Source organism: Clarias gariepinus, chromosome 11, assembly GCF_024256425.1.
Source record: "Clarias gariepinus isolate MV-2021 ecotype Netherlands chromosome 11, CGAR_prim_01v2, whole genome shotgun sequence".
NCBI lineage: Eukaryota > Metazoa > Chordata > Actinopteri > Siluriformes > Clariidae > Clarias > Clarias gariepinus.
Window position 1 is genome coordinate 29,485,992 of NC_071110.1, and position 22,979 is coordinate 29,508,970.

Consider the following 22,979-nt stretch of genomic DNA (forward strand, 5'->3'; position numbering starts at 1 on the left):
TAGAATACCTTTACGTCCTTGAAGGCCTGAAACTCCCATCTGGCCTCTGGGACCACGTTCACCTTTTGGTCCTTTGGTTCCATTAATACCTGGTGAACCTGTGTCTCCCTCATCCCCCTGCACAGGGATGGGCAGGCCCGCTGGTCCCATTGATCCTCTAAGTCCTGAAGTAATACAGAAAAGAAGAAAAGAAACAAAACTATTTATTCTGTAATCATTTATCTTATTAGAAATCCCAGAAATGTTAAGATGAAAAAAATGAACACACCAATTTTGTAACATCATTGTGCAAACTGACGGAAAAGTTAACAGCCTTCAAAATGAAAGACATGTCTGTACATATGCTAATATTTAAGAAATGTATAATGTCCCAATGCACACATCACCTGTTCAACCTGAATAACATTTTTGTCTTTTGTAGCATCCATAAGATTTATTAAGTGAAGCATATAAACAACACCACACCAACTCACTCACCTGGTGGGCCATCCAGACCAATAAAACCAGCTTCACCACTCTGTCCTGGGTTTGGGTTCTCACATTCTCTGCCAGAATAACCAGTAGGACCTGGACAACCAGGATTACCTAAAGAGACAAAGTGGGAGGAGACATAAAGCAGGATGGAGGAAAGAAAGCAATATTAAAACACTGCACACAATACTAAAAATATCAAAGTGACGAATGTTTGATTTTCCGGCAATTTTCAAAAATAAATAAATAAATAAATAAATGAATTCCCATCACCCAGACAGCTTTTCCCTAACAAGTAGGTTGTAGGAATGGGAAGCGATAAGGACCAACTAATACAAAATTATTAAAATACTTAGGAGCCGATTTGATTTGTATCGCAATTCTATTAGTATCCTGATTAGGGGCAGTGGTGGCTTAGATGGTTAAGGCTGTGGGTTATTGACCTGAAGGTGAGGGGTTCAAGCCCCAGCACCATCAAGTTGCCAGTTTAACAGTTTTACCCTTGAGCAAGGCTCTTGACCTTGGGCCTCTTAATCTGCATCTGGGTGCTATATCCTGTCTGACCCTGTGCTGACACCAGCTTCCTAACTGGGATATGTAAAATCATCTTTTTTTTAATGTTCTGTAAAGGCACATGTGACAAATAATTGAATCTTGATTTAATATCACTTTTAATTTTTTTTTTTTTATTTTGTCTGTAGATTTCTAAACAAACTTAGCAAATAATTTGCTCCTAACACATGATGCAGTGCTGCCTGCCAATGTGGGAATAGTTTAAAACAAGACACCTGCAGGATTATGGAGGAAGGGCAACACTTTAACACCCCAAATGCAAATATATATAAATAAAAAAAAAACATATAAAAAAAACAATTATTTTGGAGAACTGCAATACGTAACTAAATCGATTTTCACTACTAGGTAGGTTAAAGGTTTTCCTTTTCTATTCTATATAAAATATACTTGTAATGAGTAGGCACCTGGCAATCCAGGAGGGCCCTGACTGCCTTTGAACCCTTGCTGGATAGGACCCTCTGGCCCAGGGTCCCCTGGACAACCCCTTTCACCTGTCAGACCCTTCGGCCCCTTTTCTCCAGGTACACCTAATCCTGAAAGCGAAAGAAACAGAATGATACATTACAATCATTACAGTGGAACCTTGGATTACAAAAATAATAGTTCTGGAAGCGGGCTCGTAAACCAAAGAAAATTTTCCCATGAGAAATAATAGAAACTCAAATTATTTGTTCCACATAAAAATAAATACATAAACTTAATTAATACAAAATATAAAGTAAAAATAAAACAAATTAACCTGCACTTTACCTTTAAAAAAGAGTAAAAATAAATCCTGAAAGATAAGTGTTTCCGTTTATGCACGCAAGTGCTGTGTGTGTGAATGTGTGTGTTTGTGTGTGTTTGTATATGTGTGTTGGAAGCTAAAGTAAGAGGAGAGGAGAAATTAGACCCCCCCCCCTCTCCCTCTTCTCATCTTACACAGTAAACCTTCTTTCTCTCTTATTTAAGTTTTACACACACACACACATTAACGGAAATACTTTTATCAGAAAAATATTAACATGGAACATCGTCAATAACGCTCGCGTGAGCACATAACTTATGGAATCACTGCTGTAAAGTAAAAATACCACAAATTAACCTGCACTTTACCCTTTGAAAAAAATTCTGACAGAGCAGTGTTTCTATTAGAGAGAGAGAGAGAGAGAGAGAGAGTGTGTGTGTGTGTGTGTGTGTGTGTGTGTGTGTGTGTGTGTGTGTGTGTGTGTGTGTTTAATTGTGTTTAAGGGGCACGGTGTCCAATAACAAAGTGCAGGTTGATAAGTCCAGGCTAAAAACCTATTTATTTAATCAAGCATTTTTATAAATAGATGTGTCTTGGGTAAAGGAGCAGATCTGGGGGACTCATGGACGTAGAGTATTATGGTGAACTGGTATGTTTAGATGCTGTTCTCCTTACTCTCATTGATCACTCAGGTTTTTTGATGGTGAGGTGATTGTTTGCTTTACATCTCAGGCCCTCGTGCCTGGGCCAGGGGTAGCTCAGTGGTTAAGGCATTGGACTACGGTTCGGAAGATCCCAGGTTCAAACCCCACAACCACCAAGTTGCCACTGTTGGGCCCTTGAGCGCGGCCCTTAACCCTCAACTGCTCAGATGTGTAATGAGATAAAAAAAATGTAAGTCGCTCTGGATAAGAGCGTCTGCCAAATGCCTAAATGTAAATGTAAATGTGTTTCCTTCTGGCTCTCCCCTTTTAGTTATGCCATTATAGTAAGTCCTGCCGTAGTCTCTGCTTGCACTCTACACTAAATACATTCACATTATACATTATGTGACTTCAACCATATCTGTTCTCTCTTCTCTTCTGCTCTCCCCTCTTCTGTTCTTTCTTCCCCTCTCTCTCTCCCTCTGTCTGTCGAGCTACACATGTCGTTCCTGAGCTGCCAGTGATCCAGACTCCCTCTGCCCACCGGACCTGTCTGACCCATCCTGGTGCCCTGTTTCTGGTTGGAGATCTCGTCGCATGGATGCCCCGTGTGTCTCTTTGGAATGCGTCTGGTGTCTGGGGACGGTTTGACTCTACCATAAAGCCGGTTCTGGCCTCGACTGGTGTTGACAACTGTTTCTCTGAGGACTTGACTTGGCTGCGGTTGCTCGATAGTTCAAGATTGCAATTGTCTCTAATAACTACCTGGACTCCATATTTACATAAATTAACATCAACTGTTATGCTGAACTGCCTGGCACCCAACACACAGTATGACTGCAGATCAATTTCTACTCTCTGTTTTACCCAGATTAGGATGGGTTCCCTGTTGAGTCTGGTTCCTCTTAAGGTTTCTTCCTATTACCATCTCATGGAGTTTTTCCTTGCCGCTGTCGCCCTCGGCTTGCTCACCAGGGACAATCTGCTCATCTTGATTCATGCACACTTACATTCCCTACAGACTTGTGTAAAGCTGCTTTGCGACAATGACAGTTGTTAAAAGTGCTATACATATAAAATTGAATTGAATTGAATTGATACAGAGAGAGAGAGAGAGAGAGAGAGAAAATGAATTTAGTGAACATTCAAAAATTAAATAGACATGCTATTTACCGCGTGTCCCTGGTTCACCCTTTACACCCTCTAATCCATCCAATCCAAACAGTCCTGGTGGCCCTGGAGGACCTTAAAAAGACAACAAATAAATCCATTATAAAACACAAACACATACAATAAAATGTCTTGTGTAACTTTCATTTAGTACCTGGCGGGCCACACTGGCCTGATGGTCCAGGAGGTCCAGGAGGTCCAGAAGGCCCTGAAGGACCCTCAGAACCACATGTTCCTCTAGGTCCTGGGGGACCAATAACACCTGTGGGGGACCGAGAGAAAACAGAAGGAATTACTCGCATGCAACGAGGCTTAATCATGCATAGTTAAATCATGAGAAAATCAATGCATTTCACTGCAAGCTCAAAATACCAAAAAAGAGCAAGAACTTTATTTTTCACATTCTCACAACAATTAGTGTCATGTTAATAGAATGATAGACATTGGACTCAAAATGTGTTGAGAATATCTTGCATTAAGTTACATCTACTACACCATCCACCACATGATATGTAGTGTAATGATGGGTTTTTTCCACTGTCATAAAAGTTGAAGATTTGGAAGCTAATCTCTCTAAGTGGATTGAAAAGATGAGGTTAAAGTGGAGGATTAAAGTGCTGCTGCACTACATGCATTAGGTAGAGATGAAGCTAGAGTTTAACACCCACTGGCACTACTATCAGCACTGAACTGCATTGGGGAAGGAAAGCGTTAATTTGTAATTTTGTTAATTTATATTAGCCACCTAGTCTCATTAGTGCCTTTTTTTTTAAATCAGACTACAACACCTTAATCGAAAAAGAACAATAATTTAATAATAATAAGCAATCTGCAGTTTTTTTCAGGAGCTACAGTATATGAAAGCCCTACCTGGAGGTCCACATTGTCCCCGATTTCCAACAGGACCAGGTTTGCCAGGCTGTCCACACACACCAGGTGGACCCACGTCTCCACAATCTCCCGGATCTCCTGGAGGTCCTGTGAGTATAACAAATGTTTGTGGAATTGTTTTTGCCATATTTATTTTTTTTTTATAGGTCCCAGGCTTTTAATGACCACTATACTGTATTTTGGATGTTGGCACCAAATTACCAGGACCAATTCATTTTATGTATTGTATTTAATGTTAATAAATCTTTGTTTGATAATTTATAGAACAGACTACCAAATTAAAGAAATAAAAACAGTAACATTAAGGGTAAGGGTTAGGAAAGAAAAAAAACAACAATATTGCGCTTACCTGAGTAGCCATTTGGTCCACATTCACCTCTCACACCTGGAGGTCCTGGTGTACCTATAGAATCTCCTCTATCACCTAGTTTGAGATGAAAGAATTTAGTCTCACACCCTAGAATGTCGCTCATATGCACTGTATGGTAAAGTGCTATTTAGTCTGGCCTTCCATCTCGAGCAGATTGTTCTGGTGCAATATCTTGAGCGAGAAATTAAGTGTTAAGTCCACAATTCTAATATTTTAATGCTGATGTTCATACTTACAGATTACATAATTATAATAATAAACCTGGAACTACATTTTATAGTAAGATAAATTATAAGATTTTTTTTAATTTTCATTGTTTTTTGTAAGCACTATCAGATGCGAGGGAATGCGGTTGTACTGAATATCAGCACTGTTGTGATGAGGTTATAGATATCACAACCATGACAGTCATATTATTAATTTAATTTTACCTTTTGGCCCATCAAATCCAGTGGTACCTGGGACTCCTGGACATCCACTCAACCCTGGGTCACCCTGAGACCACAAAGCAATGCATTTCAGCAAGTGATAAATAATTTATTTTCAGCTCACATCTCCGACAATACTTCTATGGCAGAAAGTTTAATACAGTGAAACCTCGGTTTGTGAGTGTTTCGCAAGAAGAGCAAAGATTTGTAATACATTTTGACTTGGAAAACGAGCAAGTCTTGGTTTACGAGAACCCAGTATCATGTATCACGCATGCGCTTCTTATTTTGACGCCAAGCGTCACGTGATCACAACTGAGCCAACGTTTTTTTCTCTCTCTGCCGCTGCAGAATTGTGGGTGATCATCTCCCCTGCTGGGTCTTAGTGCGAGTCTCTCACTGGTATAAACAACATCCGTGCACGCGTGTACTGTTTACTATAACTCTGTGACCACGTGTGCGTTTGTAAAACATCTTTTATTTTGTGTATGCGTGTGTGTACAGCTCTAGTGTACTGTTTATTATAACACACGTGTTTGCGCGCGTGTAAAGCAAAAGAAAGTCTCATTAGAGGGGTTAAAGATCCATTTTATCTCTGTCTCTGTATTAACCTGTCGTTATGTCTGCGCGCACATCATTGGACACCGTGCCCCTTCACACACCCCTTCTCCTGTCACCTTTACACACACACACACACACACATGCACACACACAAACACACAAACACACATACACTCTTTCTCTTTGTAAGGGAAACACTGCTCTTTTGCGATTCTTTTCAAAGGTAAAGTGCAGTTTAAATTTGTTTTTCTTTTTAATTTAAAGCAGTGATTCTGTTAGTATGCGCTCATGCGAGTGTTATTAGCAATATTCCTTGTTAATTATTCCGATAAAACAGTCTTTCTGTGTGTGTGTGAAACTTAAGTAAGAGAGAAGGAGGGGTTACCGTGTAAGACGAGAAGAGGGAAAGGGGGGTCTGATTCCTCCTCTCCTCTTACTTTAGCTTCACACACACACACACACACACACACACACACAAAGCGCCTGCATGCACAACTGCACTTATTTGTCGGGATTTATAAAAAAAAAAATTTAAAGGTAAAGTGCAGTTTCATTTGTTTTATTTTTACTTTAAATTTTGTATTAATTATTTTTATGTATTAAATTTTTGTGCTGTGGAACGAATAATTTAAGTTCGCATTGCTTTCTTATCTGTTTAATTCCCTTTGGTTTACGAGTGTTTTTAAATACGAGCCCGCTTCTGGAACAAGTTATGCTCGTAATCCAAGGTTATGCTGTAATTAGCAGAAAATGCATGGCCTAGTTAGGTTAGTTTAGTTTAGATAATAGACAAATGGGACTAGGACTGGCACTTTATCCTATCACAAACCAGAACTTGTGTAGTGATAGTAGAGTCAGCGAGACACATCAGAGAGACACTGGAGATCTGAACATTTTTCACTTACTCACTCACTCACTCACTTTCAGTAACCTGTTTATCCTGGTTATTAGGGAAACACAACCATTTTTAAACCTGAAGAATTCAAAGGAAGCCCATAGAAAACCCATATGTACTCATGGACGCATGGAAAATAAGAATAGACCGTGACCTGCGCTCAGAATCATTAGTTCATTTGCCTTTCCCCTTTTATTTCATCTTGTTTATGTGGCAAGATGACAGTGGCAGTTATGAATGTAACATCCTTCTTCTACACAATAAAAATGATAAATATCAACTCACTGGATCACCAAATCCTCCGGGAAATCCGTTATAACCTTTTAACCCTGGTAGGCCCGGGAGTCCAGGTTCACCCGGCTGTCCGCAAGGACCCTGTGGCCCCCGAGGGCCATTCTCAAAACCCTGAGGTCCACAATGCCCTGGACGGCCATCTGGACCAGCTTCTCCCTTTACACCTTTATCACCTAAAATATCAAAAAAATTATAAGAAAACAAATTCTTTATTTCTAGGATCAAGAGAACACTAATGACGAATGGAAAATTACAGTTTCTTTTTACCTCTGGGACCAGGGGACCCACATGGCCCAGGCAGTCCTGATGGTCCTGTCTTCCCCTTTTCAATAATCATAATGACCGCTCCTGGCACCCCAGGATCTCCATGGGAACCTGTTATAGAGACAACATTAGTTGTTTTAATGTTCTTCTCAATATTGACATTATTTTGTAACCAGTTCTTATTGTATCAGGACAAGACGAGTTCCTGTCATAACTGCAATGTATAACTGGATTACATTCTAGAACATTTCTAGCTTTACTACATCCATGGGAATGAAAATGATGCTGGAAATGTTCAGACAAGATGTTTTTGCACTTTCATTTTAGAATCTTGGAACTTGGAGAAACTTGAGCATTATGCCTTTCTGGGAAGGGATTTTCTTGTTTCCCTGCTTATAGATTTATGCGGTTTCAATAAATAACCTTTGCATTTTTTCTTGTCATACATTACATCTTAGATTGCATTGATACAATGTTCGCACACCTTTATTAGGGGAACTCACTTATGTGAAAGGATGGAGGATTTGAACAGATTTGTTCATATCTAGGGGCATTCGTGAACTACAAACTAAAATTGCCATGAACACATATTTTGCTCCCATGTGTCTATCAACCTCAGAACACTCAGTTATGGAAGCACTATATTCTGGTATCACCCAACTGAGGATGGGTTTCACTACATTATTAAGCCTTGCATTCTGACTCCTTTTCATTGTAAATGCACACGTCTCGTGACATCACAAGTGATCTCAATCTAAACTAATAATAAGAATACTGAAAAAACAGCAACAATCAACAAATTTCTACATTTCAACATACCTTTCTCTCCTCTCTCTCCATCGACTCCTGGACAACCTTGCCTCCCATCAAAACCGTTCTCGCCTTTTAATCCAGGTGGACCCTGAAGTCCACCTTCACCTTGGTCACCAGGTAAGCCATCCTTTCCGGGTTGTCCAGGACAACCTGAGTGATGTCATGAATATAATTTTTTATTTTATCATACAATATTTACACACTATTTGTTTGCAGATATTCATGCAAGGGCTTGTTTATATTTTAACCCTCACTTACAGCCTTAAAAGATAAATATTGGATTGAACATTTCATTTTATGACCTGCTAATGAAGAAATAAATTTACCTCTTACTTTAGCTTCAGAAATTAACCAATTTGCCACTCATCTCATTAAGATTTAGAATATGGACTTTCACCTATCAATCCGTTAGGTCCAGGAACTCCAAAGTCTCCTACTGATCCTGGGAATCCCTGAGGACCACAGTATCCTGGCGCACCAGGTGGGCCTGGTTTTCCTGGATCACCTTTCTGCCCCCTTCCAGGAAGGCCAGGTGGGCCGACAAATCCTTTCTCGCCACGTGTACCTAAAACATATACACATTGTACATATACACATTAAAAGAAACTTGATTCTATTTGTATAGTGCATTATAAAGCATCTTGAGAGGGATGAAAATCAAAAGGGAAGACCTATTCTAGGTGACATTAGATAGCAGGACTTTAAATCGCCTTTACTGTCACTCATCTTATGAACTAAAAGATGTGGCACACATACGCACCTGGACTTCCACTACATCCTGGGTCTCCTGGCAGCCCTGGCTCTCCCAGATCCCCAATCTCACACTCCACTGGACATGGGCCAACAGATCCCTCTTTGCCAACCTGACCATTTGCTCCTGGCTCTCCTTTCCTACCTCGAATTCCAGGTGCACCATGAAAGCCTAAAGAGGCACATATTATAATGTTACCCAAAAAATCAATACCAAAAACTATGTTTTTCTGTTGTAGCCTAATTTAATTTTTGTTTGCTTGTCTCCTGTTTACCTTCTGTACCAAATGGCCCTGGGGCTCCAGGGACTCCTTTAGCACCTAAAGAGCCATCGTACCCAAAAGGACCCTCTGGTCCTCGATCTCCTATCAATGAGTCTCCAATACATCCTTTTAACCCAGGCGGTCCTTGATTGCCAGGTATACCTGGATTCCCACTCAAACTCTCGCCATCAAGTCCAATGTCTCCTGGATCCCCCTGAGAGCCACATAACCCTGATAAAAGAAAATAAAACAATGTTCAATTTTAAGTGGTACAGTAGCTGCTGTTGTTCTTGAATATTAGCACGGCTGTTATACAGTCGTACAGAAGATATCACAGCTGTGTAGTCACTACCTGTAGGACCATCAGGACCAGGATTTCCACAGATTCCATTTTCTCCTTTTGCTCCTTTAATACCATTATCTCCACAAGGGCCTGCATTGCCCTGCTCTCCTAAACAACCTAAACAGAATATAAAAGCCTTACTATAAAATCTTTTTATGAGTTAATTAATGAGTGTTTTATTCATTAATTTATTTTTTAATAACTCAGTTGATGAATGTATATATCTATTCTGTTTTATGTACTCTGCACATACCTTTTTCACCAAGCTCTCCCTTTGGTCCACGGTCTCCAGGACTGCCAGGTATACAGGGTTGCGTATCACCTACACAGATAACAAAGTCAACTCAGCATAAAGTGTATTCAACAACCCAATTTGTTGTGGTGGTTGCTCCTCTGTTCTCACTAATGCTTTTAGTTGTTTTCCTGGTAAAAACAAACTTTTGTTAGAGAACAGTCCATTGTCGGGATGGCTGAGGTCCTTCATGATCTTTCTGGCCTTTGTCCAGCACCGCTTGCTGTAGATCAAGTGCAGGTCAGGGAGCTGATGCGGATGTTGCGCTCAGCTGGTCGCACCACCCTCTGTAGAGCTCGTCTGTCCTGCATGGTGCTGTTTCCAAACCAGGTTGTGATGTTTCCCGTCAGGATGCTCTCTATGGTACAGGAGTAGAAATTCCTGAGCACCTTAGAGGGCAGTCTAAAGTCTTTCAAGCGTCTGAGGCCTTTTTCACAACGGTGTTGATGTGACAGGACCATGACAGGTTCTGCGTGAGGTGAACACTGAGGTATCAGAAGCTGTCCACTCTCTCCACTGGGCTCCTGTTGATGATGGGGGTCTGGTAGTTCCTCTCCTGCTTTGTCCTAAAGTCCACTATCAGCTCCTTTGTCTTGCTGACGTTCAGGAGGAGATTGTTCCTCTGGCACCAGTTCTCCAAATTTACAATCTCCTCTAGGTAGGCCGACTCATCATGGTTGGTGATCAGGCAGACCACGACAGTGTCGTCAGCAAACTTGATGATGGCGGTGGAGTTGGTAGTGGCCACGCAGTCGTGGGTGTACAAAGAGTACAGCAGGGGGCTCAGAACACAACCCTGGGGGGCTCCAGTGCTGAGAGTGAGTGAGGCTGAGACATGTCCGCCCATCCTTACTGCCTGTGGTCTGCCAGTCAGAAAATTGGAGATCCACTGACACATTGATGAGCTGAGTCACAGGTGCTCCAGCTTGGTGGTGAGTGTGGAGGGAATTATGGTATTGAATGCAGAGCTGTAGTCGATGGAGAGCATTTTAACATAATTCCCTTTCCTAGTGTCCAGGTGAGTAAGTGATGTGTGGAGGAGATGTGAGATTGCATCGTCTGTGGAGTGGTTCTGGCGGTATGAAAACTGTAGTGGGTTGAGTGTGTCTGGTAGTGAAGAAATGATGAAGTCTCTGACCAGGCGTTCAAAGTACTTCATTACTACTGAGGTGAGGGCTACAGGGTGATAGTCATTGAGATAAGCAGGATAAGGTTTCTTCGGAACAGGAACAATGATGGACTCTTTGAAGCATGTGGGGATCACCGACTGAGATAAAGAGATGTTGAATATCTCAGTGAACACAGGTGCTAGCTGGTCTGCGCAGGCTCTGAGGATACGACCTAAGATGCTGTCTGGTCCTGCTGCTTTGGTGTTCACTCTCTTGAAGGCTCTCCTCACGTCGTGCACGGTGATGATGAACGCGTTTCCGGTGCTGGCAGTATCTTCCTGTATGTAGCCATTAGCGCCACTAGCATTAGCATTGCTAGCGTCTTTAGCTGCAGCCTCGAAGCGAGCATAGAAGGTGTTCAGCTCGTCTGCCAGAATCCCACAACCGCTTCCGTTAACACGCTGACGTCATCATCGGAGCTGTTTTGGAACATGTCCCAGTCTGTGTCATCAAGTGCGTCCTGTAACGCGGCCACTGATTGGCCTGTCCAGCGCGCGACCTCCCTCTGAACCGGAACTTCCTGTTTCAGCCTTTGTTTGTATTTTGGCATGAGGAAGATGGCGGTATGGTCGGATTTACCAAACGGAGGACGAGATTGTGCCTTGTAGCCGTCCTTGACTGTAGTGTAACAGGGGTCCAGTGTCCTTTTACCCCTAGTGGGGCAGGTGATATGTTGATGAAAGTTCGGCGCTGCGCGTTTGAGGTTGGCACTGTTAAAGTCCCCCGCCACAAAAAGCGCAGCGTCCCGGTGCTGTGTCTGGTGCTGTGTGAGTGCCTCATGCAGCTCGCATAAGGCAGTGTCCGTGTCCGCTTATGGTGGAATGTAAATGATGCTGATTATGACTGATGTAAACTCTCGAGGTAGATAAATAGGACACCACATGATGGACAGTAGTTCCAGGTTTGGTGTGCAGGAGCATGGAAGAGGAACAACACTAGCGCTGTTGCACCAGCTGCTGTTCACCATTAAACACACACCGCCTCCCCTTAACTTCCCCGAGTCCTGCGTCCTGTCCATGCGGTGAACCGAGAAGAACTCGGCTGGTCGGATACCGTGGTCCGGCACCGCTGGGTTCAGCTATGTCTCAGTGAAGCAGAGGAGATTGCAGTCCCGTATGTCTCTCTGGAACTTTATCCTGGCCCTGAGGTCATCGAGCTTGTTCTCCAGTGACTGGACACAGACGAGCAGAATGCTAGGCAGAGGTGTGCGGTGTGCACGGGCTCTCAGCCTTTTCCTGACGTCGGCTCGTTTACCTCGTGGCCGCCGCTTTGCGTTCTTTGTTGTCCCTCAGGATCTCACTTGGCCAGCTCGGATCCAGAGTTAAAAACGTCGAATTGTGAGTACACTGTACACCAATAGAAACAAGAGTGTCTCTATCATACCTAATGTACTCCATGGTGATAATTTTGCCGATTTTAAAACACTGAAAACTAACTTAAAAACGAAAACAAAGAAACGGTGGTCGGAGCAGTCGTGACGGCAGCCGACCTCACCGGCGCCATTGATACTCACATATTGTGAGTATCAATGGCTCATATGATCACTCTTTACAAGCATGATGAACAGAAAATCATTTCAACACTCTGTCCACAAGAACAGGGGAACCTGGGGACTGAGTGTGTAACTGCTCCCTGTGAATGGACACTTGTAAGTTTTCTTTTAAATGACAGTCCTGAAATAGCATTTCTACCTTACTGCTTCAGGGTCCTGAGTAAGATCCCGAGGTTGAGTACAGACGTTTGCATGTTTACATTCCAAGAACATGCAAATAAATGGCAGTTCTACCATAATACTTATTGGGTTATGTTATAAAATATCAATAAAGACAATGCATTGTATGATTTGTTCATGCTTATAAAAATGTAAACCAATCCATTAATCTACTTGGTAAGAATGGTAATGAATGATCTGCAATAGCACATCCAGAAGAAAATTAAAAGGAAAGAAGTGTGAAAAGGTAAGGAAAGTGAAAGACCTTTTGATTTTACCTTTATTTCCTTTACGGCCAGGAATTCCTCTTTGTCCTGGCTGCCCCTGGTCACCTTCTTGTCCTCGATGACCTACTGGCCCAGGAATGCCTGGCCCTTGTGGTCCACAGGGACCTCTTGGGCCTTTGGGACCCATTTTTCCTGGATAACCTCTATCACCAGGAAAGCCTGAAAAACTGTCACCCTTAAAAATGAATAATAAAAAAAGTCAATGTGAAGAACTGCTATGTTAAGGATCTTGCATTATATGTTGAGAAAGCCTTGACTCCAGCCATTAACGCGCCCTTTCCCAAGATATACCATGCATCCATTAAATCATCCATTCATCATTTACTTAATCGACCAACCCATCCATCCATCCATCCATTCATCTGTCCTTCCATCTGCCTAACCATCTATCAATTAATCCACTTGATCAGTCCATCCACACCCACCAATCAATCCATTCATCCACCATCCATTTATCTATTCATCCATCCACCCACCCATCTGCTTATCTATCCATTCACCCATACTGTACACCCACCCACCCATTCATACAAAACCATCGCACTAGCCATCCATTCATACACTCACTAAACCCATATATACACTCATCCATCCATCAATCCATCCATAATTTCATCATCTACCATCAACTTGTCATATTTTGTGGTTTATTTTACTTTCTTATTGTACAATCAACTTTGGTATAATAATTTGAACAATAATTTTACCACAAACTTTACATCACTAACCTCTGAACCACAATCACCTGGAAGGCCAGGATTCCCACAATCCCCTTTCAAGCCATTGATTCCTGGACACCCATAAGTCCCTGTTCTGCCGCACTGTCCCTTTTGACCTTAAACAAAAAGTGAATGTTTTAATTGTTCAGACATGTTTTATACAGAACACTGCATAAGCATTGTTGTAGATGTCTCACCCTTAATGTTCATCACAAACAGGTTTCCTTTTTCTCCTTTCCTACCCTTGTTACCTGGAAAACCTGGAAATCCCTGTGAATCACAAAAGACAGGTATAGCATATTTATAAGTGTACATTAAAACCAAGTCTGTTTTTATTGGCATGCTCATGCTCATCAAAATTCTCATGGAAATGTTTATTGTGCATTTAATAGTTTTATTTTATAATAGACATCTGTAGAAATATAGGCTTTCTAAATGTTTTCATCAAATGTCCCCTGACAACTTTTACAAAGCTCTGACACTGAAGTCTTCTTCTATAATTTCTAAATAAAAATCTCTTTCAAGGAACCAACATGACATATTTTTTTAATTTATTTAAATCTGTTTCTTATAAGTTATTTGTACATCTTTATGAATCACTTTAACTGGTTTCTTAAGTATAATCTCAGAATCTCAGACTAGGTATCGGACAATATTTGATTTAATATATCAGCTGCAGTAAAAACATCTTACATCTTTAGGTTTTGGCCAATCAGTGACCTTTAAACAGAGTTTCCCAGGTAACATCTTTATAAATTTGCCAATTTTGTCAATGACCAACTGAACATCTTTAGACATCGGCCAATCAGAGCCTTTTTTTCAGGGATACCGGTGGAATGTGTTTATGCATTGGCCAATCAATTAACTGTAAACAGGGTTGCTGATGGAACATCTTTAGGCACCGGCTAATTAGTGACCTTTAAACAGGGTTATCGGCAGAAGATGAGTAAGGTGTCGGTTAATCAGTTACCGGCGAAAATGAGGCATTGGCGACTAGGGTTACCTAGGGTGTTTGTGTATGTGTGAAGCACCCCTTTTGCTTTTTGCAGAGTCTCCTCTTACTTGGCGCATAAATGGAAATTTGTCTGGATTTATTTTTACATTTTTTAAAGGTAAAATGCAGGTTAATTTTTTTTTTTTTACTTTATATTTTATATGAATTATTTTTATGTATTTATTTTTTGGGCTGTGGAACGAATAATTTGAGTTTCCTTTTTTTCTTATGGGAAAATTAAATTTAGTTTACAAATGTTTTGGAATACGAGCCTGCTTCCGGAACAAATTATGCTCGTAATCCAAGGTTCCACTTTATATAGTTTTAAAATCTAAATCTAAATGTATATTAAGTTTCAAATCTTTTAACTTAGTAAGTGGTAAAGGACCTTTTTTACTTACATAAGTCCCTTTTTGCCCCGGATCTCCATCAGGGCCTGGGTCACCTGGAACACCGGATAGCCCTTTCAGTCCTGGAGCACCAGGTTCCCCAGGTTCACCTGGCAAACCCAGCCGGCCATAAACAGACCTTGCCTCACAATTACAGTCACCATTGTCACCTGTAAAACCACACCAATAAAACACTTATTATATCCAGAAATCATTCTTTTAACAAAGACAACACCCTTGGGATTAATAAATAAATAAAAAATTAATGAATTAATCCTAGTAATAAGTTCCGAAATGATAATTGCTGACTAACCTATTCAGCAGTGCATTAAAAAAAGAACTGAGCAGGAATTTAAGAACCACAAAGAAATCTATTAGAAGTAACTTAACTAACACTAAATTATATTAAAAACATTAGTGTCTTAGTTATGTTGGTTCTGACCCGGGTATTTCAGTTCGTTCTCTTTTTACAATATTGGGCTGAATGGACCATTATTAAGTGCAGCACCACAGTCTGGCAGTTTGATGTACTGTCCCTGTAATCAAGCACATTGTTTTGGGTAAGAATAAATAAACTTAATTTAAATTAATAAACTGGTAAAAAGTAAAAAAACTATTTAAGGACAAAATCTTGTACTTCTTCTTCTTTGTCTTTCGGCTGTTTCCTTTCAGGGGTCGCCACAGCGAATCATCTGCCTCCATCTAACCCTATCCTCTGCATCCTCTTCTCTCACACCAACTAACTTCATGTCCTCTCTCACTGCATCCATAAACCCCCTTTTTTGGTCTTCCTCTAGACCTCCTGCCTGGCAGTTCCAACCTCAGCATCCTTCTACCGATATATTCACAATCTCTCCTCTGAACATGCCCAAACCATCTCAATCTGGCCTCTCTGACTTTATCTCCAAAACATCTAACGTGGGTTGTCCCTCTGATAAACTCATTCTTAATCCTATCCATCCTTGTCACTCCCAAAGAGAAACTCAACATCTTCAGCTCTGCTACCTCCAACTCTGCCTCCTGTCTTTTCTTCAGTGCCACTGTCTCTAAGCTGTAGAGCATCGCTGGTCTCACCACTGTCCTGTACACCTTTCCTTTCATTCTCGCTGATACTCTTTTATCGCACAACACACCTGACACTTTTCTCCACCCATTCCAACCTGCCTGTACCCGCCTCTTCACCTCCTTTCCACACTCTCCTCATACAATACAACAGCTCCTTTCTTGGCACCCTGTCATACGCTTTCTCTAAATCTAAAAAGACACAATGCAACTCCCTGTTACCTTCTCTGTACTTCTCCGCCAGCATCCTCAAAGCAAATACTGCATCTGATGTACTCTTTCTAGGCATAAAACCATATTGCTGCTCACAAATGCTCACCTCTGCCCTTAACCTAGCTTCCACTACTCTTCACCACAGCTTCATTGTCTGGCTCATTAGCTTTATACCTCTATAATTGCCACAGCTTTGCACATCTCCCTTGTTCTTAAAAATCGGCACCAATACACTTCTCCTCCATTCCTCTGGAATCCTTTCACTCTCCAAGATCTTGTTAAACAAACTTGTCAAAAACTCTACTGCCACCTCTCCTAAGCACTTCCATACCTCCACAGGTATGTCATCAGGACCAACAGCCTTTCCACTCTTCATCCTCTTCAACACCCTTCTCACGTCACTTCTACCAATATTTGCTACTTCCTGTTCCACAACAGTCACCTCTTCTACTCTTTGTTCTCTTTCGTTTTCCTCATTCATCAACTCCTTAAAGTACTCCTTCCATCTTACCATCACCCTCCTGGCATCTGTCAGTACATTTCCATCTCTATCTTTAATCACTCTAACCTGCTGCACATCCTTCCCATCTCTATCTCTCTGCCTTGCCAACCTGTACAGATCCCCCTCTCCCTCCTTACTGTCTAGCCTAGCATACAAGTCCTCATATGCTCTTTGTTTGGCCTTTGCCACCTCTACCTTCACCTTATGCTGCATCTCCCTGTACTCCTGTCTACTCTCTTCAGTCCTCTCGGTGTCCCACTTCTTCTTAGCTAGCCTCTTTCCCTGTATACACTCCTGGACTTCCTCATTCCACCACCAAGTCTCCTTGTCCACTTTCCCCTTACCTGATGATACACCAAGTACCCTCCTACCTGTCTCCCTGATCACATTGGCTGTAGTTGTCCAGTCAACTGAAAGCCCCCCCTGACCACCCATAGCCTGTCTCAACTCCTCCCTAAAGACTTCACAACATTCTTCCTTTCTCAGCTTCCACCACTTTGTCCTCTGCTCTGCCTTTGTCCTCTTCGCCTTCCTCACCACCAGGGTTATTTTACACACCACCATTCTGTGTTGTCTGGCTACACTCTCCCCTACCAACACTTTGCAGTCACTGATCTCTTTCAGGTTACAACGTCGACACAAGATGTAGTCGACCTGAGTGCTTCTGCCTCCACTCTTATATGTCACCCTATGTTCCTGCCTCTTCTGGAAGAAAGTGTTTACTACTTTACTAAGGACAAAATCTTGTACATAAATATGATTTTATCCATTATTTGCCATGCATTGTATCAGCCCTACAAATAGACAATAAGCTTTCAATCTGACTGGTTATATTACTGGCTGTAACATTTAGGATAATTTAATTAATAAGTGGGGCGTGGCTCAGTAGCAGCTCATTTCTATAGACACTGAAATAGCGTGTTTAGAGGAGGAGTATATACAGGTATAAACTGTATAAATATGGAGGAATAAACAGGAAAAGGGTGAGGCTGGTGAATAAGAGAGTAATTATAATGGCTATGACATAAGTCGAAACAGAAACTTAACTTGTCTCCTGGATGGCTAAAATCTAACTACAGTGAAATCTCGGATTGCGATTAACGCGGTTTGTGAGTGTTCTGCAAGGCGAGCAAAGATTTTTAATAAACTTGAAAAATGAGCAAGTCTTGATTTATAAGTACTGAGTATCATGTATCACGCATGCGCTTCTTGTTTTGACGCCAACCGTCACGTGATTGCAACTGAGTCAATGGTTTTTCTCTCTCTTGCGCTGCGGAATTGTGGGTAATCGTCTCCCCTCCTGGGTCTTTGTGCTCATCTCTTACTGGTTTAATCAACATCTGTGCACGCGTATACTGTTTAACACTGTGACCACGTGTGTGTGTGTAAAACACATTTTATTTTGTGTTTGTAAGCACATGTGTACAGCGCGTGTGTACTGTTCCTTTTAACACACGTGTGTGCGCGCATGTAAAGCAAAAGAAAGTCCCAATACAAAGATCAAAGATTAGGTTAAACATACATTTTATCTCTCTGACGTTATGTGTGTGTTATGTGTGTGCGTGCGCGTAATTTAACACCGCGCCGGTTCACACACTCTCTCTCTCGCACGCGCGCCTCTACACAGAAACACTAATCCACCGCGATTCTTTTCGAAGGTAAAGTGCAGGTTCATTTGTTTGTTTGTTTTACTTTCCAGCAGTGATTCTGTTAGTATGCACTCACACGAATGTCATTAGCGATGTTCCTTGCTAATTTTTCTGACAAACCAGTCTTTTGGTTACTGTCTGTGTTTGTGTGTGTGTGTGTGTGTGTGACTAGCTTTACACACATACACAAACACATACACACAGCGCCTCGTGCATAAACGGAAACACTTATTTGTCTGGATTTATGCTCGTAATCCAAGGTTCCACTGTACAACCAATTAAAATGTCCAACACATTAAACTTCTGCAGTATATACTGTGGTATACATAAAACAATATCCTCCAGACCCTGTTGTTTTACAAAAATGTTGTACTTCTGGTTTATGAGACAGGTTATCGACATTTATATAAACCCTAAAAAATATTCACATCTATGTTTATGGTTTCGAGAAGGTTGAGATTGCATCACCTTTTCTCCCGTGAATGCCAGTTGGACCAGGTGGACCTTTATCTCCTTCGGATCCAGGATCTCCCCTGTGGCCAGGGAGGCAGTAGTATCCTACAATGCACACATAAACCCATTTTAATATAATGTGGCTCAAAGTTGCAGCATCTCAGTATATCTGTTAAGTGTCAATCCTTATTTGTGGGTATACAATGAACTGTATATTTTGTCGTGTTCATGTATTGATCGGCATTATTGTATAAACTGTAATAAACGACTAAGCAAATCATTTTGGTTTTAAAACAACCAAATCTGGTTTATGTGCCTATATGCTGCCTCACATACTGTATAAAGTACTCACATGTCCTATTTTGTTTGTTGTCCTGTTTCTTTAAACAACGTTCGGATAAATGTAAAAGAGAGAAATAAACAGAAGTTCACGGAGTACACATTTCCGTCTACTCTATATACAGTATGCCTACCATGGGGGCCAGAAGCTCCTTGAATTCCTTTTTGCCCTTGTAGCCCTGGTTTCCCAGGCTCCCCTGGGATTCGCTCTGTGCTTCTAATTCCTGGTGCTCCTTTATCACCTTGAACGCCTCGAGGACCAACCATCCCTGGGTTACCTGTGTGGCCTGGAATATAAAGAAGAGAAAATTTATAGACGCCATCGATATATTATCTTTAATACAAGCTTTAACCTTTAAATCTGCTTTTGCTCTGACAATGTAAATCCAATGTAAATTCAAATTTTATTTGACAAATGTTTATTTTTATTTTATACACAGTCATACACAGTACGATATGCAGTGAAATGCTTACACGACCGTCTGTGACTACAAAAAAAAAAACGATTAACAAGAAACATGAAATAAGAATAAGAAATAAACAATAGAAAAGAGGCAATAAATGAATGAATATCTTAACTATAAGGAAGAGAACAAAATATACAATATTTCAAAATATTGTGGCGTGGGCGGGGCGACGGCTGACGACCGTCATGCTTTGTGGGGGTTGTCAATGTGTTCACCCTGTTGGGGAAGGGTGTTTGGGTTAGTGGCTTCGGCCATGTTGTGTGTGTTAAGTGTGTGACCTGTTCAATGTGCTCCGGTCCATGCTAAGGCTGAATTGGGTCTGGTTCTCGGGTCAATGTGTTTCCCATGCTGTATTGTGACAGAGACGAATAAAGTTCTCCCAGCCATTCCATTGGGCAGCAATTAAGCTTACTCGTCTCTCTAAGATAAAAAATATAACCTGTCTGTACAAGACAAAAATGAATTTAAATGCAAATAATTTGTGGAATGAATGAAAAATGTCCAGAAATGTGCAATTGAGCATTGTTTGTGCAAATGTGCATAGTGTGTGCAAATGTGCTATGTCCATGATTGTCTAGGCTATAGTGCGTTGAGTTGTGTGCACAGATGAATAATGTCCATGAGTGTCTATTTTTGTGCGTTGTTTGCAAAAACGTGGAGATGATTTATCTTGTTTGGTAATCTGGTTGAGAGACCATATCGCCTGCGGGAAGAAGCTCCTCCTCAGTCTTTCTGTGTTGGCCTTCAGGGAGCGGAAGCGCTTTCCTGACCGCAACAGAGAGAACAGTCCATTATTGGGGTGACTGAGGTCCTTCACAATCTTCCTGGCCTTGGACCAACACTGCTTGCTGTAGTTTGAGTGCAGATCAGGGAGCTCGGTGCGGATGGTGCTCTCAGCCGAACGCACAACCCCCTGTAGAGCTCGTCTGTCCTGCATGGTGCTGTTCCCGAACCAGATTAGGATGTTTTGCAGGAGTAAAAGTTTCTAAGCACTGAAGGGCAGTCTAAAGTCTCTCAAGCGCCTGAGGTGATAGAGATGCTGCTGGGCCATTTTCACCATAGTGTTGATGTAACAGGAGCATGACAGGTCCTGCGTGATGTGAACACCAAGGTATCGGAAGCTCTCCACTCTCTCCACTGGACTCCTGTTGATGATGGGGGTCTGGTAGTTCCTCTCCTGCTTTGTGCTAAAGTCCACGATTAACTCCTTTGTCTTGCTGACGTTCAGGAGGAGATTGTTCTTCTGGCACCAGTTCTCCAGATTTCCAACCTCCTCCAGGTAGGTCCTCATCATTGTCAGAGATCAGGCCCACCAGTGCTGAGAGTAAGGGAGGCTGAGACATGTCCGCCCATCCTTACTGCCTGTGGTCTGCCAGTTAGGAAGTTGAAGATCCACTGACACAGAGATGAGCTGAGTCCCAGGTGCTCAAGCTTGGTGGTGAGTGTGGAGGGAATTATGGTATTAAATGCAAAGCTGTAGTCGATAAAGAGCATTTTAACATAATTCCTTTTCTGAGTGTCCAGGTGAGTGAGTGATGTGTGGAGGAGATGTGAGATTGCATCATCTGTTGAAAGGTTCTGGCGGTATGCAAACTGTACTGGGTCCAGTGTGTCTGGTAGTGAAGAGATGATGAAGTCCTTGACCAGCCGCTTAAAGCACTTCATCACTACTGAGGTGAGGGCTACAGCGATAGTCATTGAGGGAAGCAGGATGAGTTTTTTTCGGGACAGAAACAATGATGGACTCTTGTGGGAATCACCGACTGAGATAAAGAGATGTTGAATATCTCTGTGAACACAGGTGCTAGCTGGTCTGCGCAGGCTCTGAGAATACAACCTGAGATGCCATCTGATCCTGCTGCTTTCCTGGTGTTCACTCTCTTGAAAGCTCTCCTCACGTCATGCTTCACATCATGAGATGATGAACGTGTTTCCGGTGCTGGCAGTGTCTTCCTGTCTGCAGCCGTTAGCGCCGCTAGCATTAGCGCCGCTAGCGTCTTTAGCTGCAGTCTAGAAAGCGAGCGTAGAAAGTGTTCAACTCATCTGCCAAGGACTTGTCCGCATTCAGCATACCGGATGTTGGTGCTTTATAGTCCGTTATTGTCCTTAGTCCCTACCACAGCCTCCTAGAGTCACTCTGTTGCGTTGCTAGATCTCAGAGTGTCGCAAATGGTTTTATCCACCTACTGCTTCTGGTTGGGAAATGTTCTGATAGTCTTTTTTCCCACTGTATCATCCACTAGTTTCCTGATGAATCTCACAACCGCTTCCGTAAACATGCTGACGTCATCGGAGCTGTTTCGAAACATGTGAACTCACGAGGTAGATAAAAAGGACGGCACATGATGGACAGTAGTTCCAGGTTTGGTGTGCAGGAGCGTGTAAGAGGAACAATGCTCGCACTGTTGCACCAGCTGCTGGTTACCATTAAACACACGCCACCTCCCCCTGACTTCCCCGAATCCCGTGTCCTGTCCATGCGGCGAACCGAGAAGGACTCGGCCAGCTATATGGCGTGGTCCGGCACCGCTTGGTTAAGCCATGTCTCGGTGAAGCAGAGGAGGTTGCAGTCCCGAATGTCTCTCTGGAACTTTATCCTGGCCCTGAGGTCATCAAGCTTGTTTTCCATTGACTGGACATTGGCAAGCAGGATGCTAGGCAGAGGTGTGCGGTGTGCACAAGCTCTTAGCCTGTTCCTGACGCCGGCTCGTTTCCCTTGGGGTCGTCACTTTGCGTCGCGTCCTCTGTCTCCCTCAGGATCTCACTCTGCCAGCTTGGATCCGGAGTTAAAATTGTCGAATTTTGAGTACGTTGTATACCAATATAAACAAGAGTGTCTCTATCGTACCTAATGTACTCAATGGTGATGAATTTGCGGGTTTAAAGTTACTGAAAATTACCTTAAAATACAAAAACAAAGAAAAGTAGGTCGGAGCAGTCGTGATGGCAGCTGACCTCACCGGCGCCATCTTGACCTTTCATGGTTGTACAATGTACACTGATCAACCATGACATTAAAACCATGGACGGGTAAAGTAAATAACCTTTCAAATGTTGGGATTTATTAGACCGCAAGTGTATTGAAAGCAAACTGCGCAAACGTATGGGCTTCGACAACTTTGACTGTGATGGCCAGACAACTGGGGTAGAGCATCATCAAAACAGCAAGTCTTGTGGCATGTTCCTGATATGCAGTGGTCTCAGAAACCAGCAACAGGGTCAAGGATGCACAAGGCATATTAATGCATGTGGTGAGAAAAAGGATAGCTGATT

The 22,979-nt window shown here is 42.2% G+C and overlaps 1 protein-coding gene across 1 annotated transcript in view; it reads right to left on the reverse strand.

Annotated features, from left to right (window-relative positions):
• col4a4 (collagen, type IV, alpha 4) overlaps positions 1–22,979 on the reverse strand; it is a 64,168-nt gene that overhangs the window by 4,677 nt on the left and 36,512 nt on the right. The window contains exons 20-41 of the mRNA XM_053506871.1: positions 19,374–19,526; positions 18,916–19,005; positions 15,034–15,191; positions 13,836–13,908; positions 13,648–13,754; positions 12,911–13,094; positions 9,714–9,782; positions 9,470–9,577; positions 9,130–9,348; positions 8,865–9,026; positions 8,502–8,669; positions 8,111–8,254; positions 7,295–7,402; positions 7,019–7,200; positions 5,281–5,344; positions 4,829–4,903; positions 4,459–4,566; positions 3,743–3,850; positions 3,592–3,663; positions 1,452–1,580; positions 478–585; positions 9–164 (exon numbers count right to left, since the gene is read on the reverse strand). Coding sequence (XP_053362846.1) covers positions 9–164; positions 478–585; positions 1,452–1,580; positions 3,592–3,663; positions 3,743–3,850; positions 4,459–4,566; positions 4,829–4,903; positions 5,281–5,344; positions 7,019–7,200; positions 7,295–7,402; positions 8,111–8,254; positions 8,502–8,669; positions 8,865–9,026; positions 9,130–9,348; positions 9,470–9,577; positions 9,714–9,782; positions 12,911–13,094; positions 13,648–13,754; positions 13,836–13,908; positions 15,034–15,191; positions 18,916–19,005; positions 19,374–19,526 — 2,745 coding nt within the window. The remainder of the gene's footprint in view (positions 1–8; positions 165–477; positions 586–1,451; positions 1,581–3,591; positions 3,664–3,742; positions 3,851–4,458; positions 4,567–4,828; positions 4,904–5,280; positions 5,345–7,018; positions 7,201–7,294; positions 7,403–8,110; positions 8,255–8,501; positions 8,670–8,864; positions 9,027–9,129; positions 9,349–9,469; positions 9,578–9,713; positions 9,783–12,910; positions 13,095–13,647; positions 13,755–13,835; positions 13,909–15,033; positions 15,192–18,915; positions 19,006–19,373; positions 19,527–22,979) is intronic.